We start from the raw sequence: 1,754 nt of genomic DNA, 5'->3' as shown, positions 1-1,754 counted from the left end.
TGGCCCCTTTCTCCTATTCTTTTCTGTGATGGAACCTGTATGTGCTAGTCATGGGCCATGCCAAATTTGTAAGATCATACATGATTGGCTTATCTTCTTTTCAATATATGCAAGCAATCCAGCATGAAGATCTAGCTCGTCGGAATTTTTTGCTTTTTTATGATCCTGACCTAAGAAAAGGTAGAAGTGTTGTTTTTGCACGGAAGAAAATTCTAGACTATCCAGTTACATCCATGCATCTACAAGCTACCGGTGCCGACTGCAGATCGACAGCTGTGGTAGTACTAATAATAGTTCACGTCGATCATATATAAATTTGTAGAACTGCACGCTTTAGCTAGTTCAACTAAATAAAGTCTGTTGCAAGTGAGTAGGCAACACATATTATACATCAACAAGTTTCAGTGATGGAAGAGAATCCTTGGGATCATATTGCATGAAACTTGGCTCATGATCGAGCCGGCGATCTTCAGGTTCAGATGTTAGTCTCATGTAGTCTTCAACATGGACATCTTATGTCGACCTTGCGTGTGAAGAAATGAAGACTTGTCGTTTTCCTTTTTGGAGGAAAATTTCGAAGACTTGTCGTTAATTCGCGCGCCCAGGATGCATGAGACATGGCATCGATCCTGCTGATCTGGAAACCAACAAGCCAACTCTATAAAACATTATCAAATTAATCCAAGCAAGAGGCGCTTAATGTAAGTGATCAAATTGTCACCCAAAGCAGCGATGCTTTCCTAGTATGTTGGCCCGGTCGAATAAACCGTACGCGCGTCCCCTCAATCGGTGCCCGGCACGCGCGCTCTAGTTAGACAGTACTACTAGGCAATTCCTCGACCTGAGCTCGTAGCCGCCCGGGATGCGGCATCTTTGCCTTTGCCTAGTGCAATTTGCTTGGAAACTTTAGCAAATATCACCAGCTATAGCTAGCTTCTTAGTTTAATGGAGCTAGCGGCACTGCTCTGCTGCGCCATTTGCGGCAGGTTTAGTCAGATCCATGTTGCCACAAAACTGACGTACGTCTTAACTTCCTCCCCCGCCGGCCCTATAAATATGGATCGCTGGAGTACTCTCCGATCACAACTCACAAGTCGATCCATCCATTGGTAGCCACAAGAAGCCAAGTCGAGCGAGGCTTTGCGTTGCAGTAGTGTGAGAGAGAGATCGAGATGGAGTGGAGCACGGCGGAGAACGACAGGTTCGAGCGCGCGCTGGCCACGTACGGAGGCGACTCCTCCGGCCTCTGGGAGCGCGTGGCGGCGGCCGTCGGCGGCGGCAAGACGGCCGACGACGTGAGGCGCCACTACGCCCTGCTCACGGAGGACCTCGGCGACATCGAGCGCGGCCGTTACGGCTACCCCACTGGCACTGGCGCCAACAACGCCAACCATCGCAACAACGGCAGGAACAGGTAGGAATAGGATACATTCATATTTCAGTTTCGATCAAACGTTTACAGCTCTCTGAGCTTTGTGCCGTCGCGTGCAGACCCAATCGGGCCCAGACATGACGGGGCCATGGGGTTTACGGAGTGAAAATGGACGAAGCACACCTACCAAGTACGAGCAAGCTAGCTAGCAGCTTACAAGTGTGATCGTGTATATGGACGTACGTATATGATGTATGTTTGGGGCTTGGGAGTATAGGTACTACTCCGTAGTAATCATACAGCTCTGTCGTCGCGAGACAAGCTACTTACGTATGTTTGTGTGCATGTTCCTCTTGTGTGACCGTAGTGTGCATCCATGGGT

The 1,754-nt window shown here is 49.1% G+C and overlaps 1 protein-coding gene across 1 annotated transcript; it reads left to right on the top strand.

Moving 5' to 3' along the window:
• The first annotated feature begins 1,172 nt into the window (after positions 1-1,172).
• Positions 1,173-1,418, top strand: LOC124655994 (protein RADIALIS-like 3). The gene has a single exon (XM_047194811.1). The coding sequence runs from the start codon at positions 1,173-1,175 to the stop codon at positions 1,416-1,418; it is 246 nt and encodes an 81-aa protein (XP_047050767.1).
• The last annotated feature ends 336 nt before the right edge of the window (positions 1,419-1,754 follow it).

Source organism: Lolium rigidum, chromosome 5 (genome assembly GCF_022539505.1).
Source record: "Lolium rigidum isolate FL_2022 chromosome 5, APGP_CSIRO_Lrig_0.1, whole genome shotgun sequence".
Lineage (NCBI taxonomy): Eukaryota > Viridiplantae > Streptophyta > Magnoliopsida > Poales > Poaceae > Lolium > Lolium rigidum.
The sequence above is the reverse complement of the archived record's forward strand: the minus strand, read 5'-3'. Positions and strand labels throughout refer to the sequence as shown.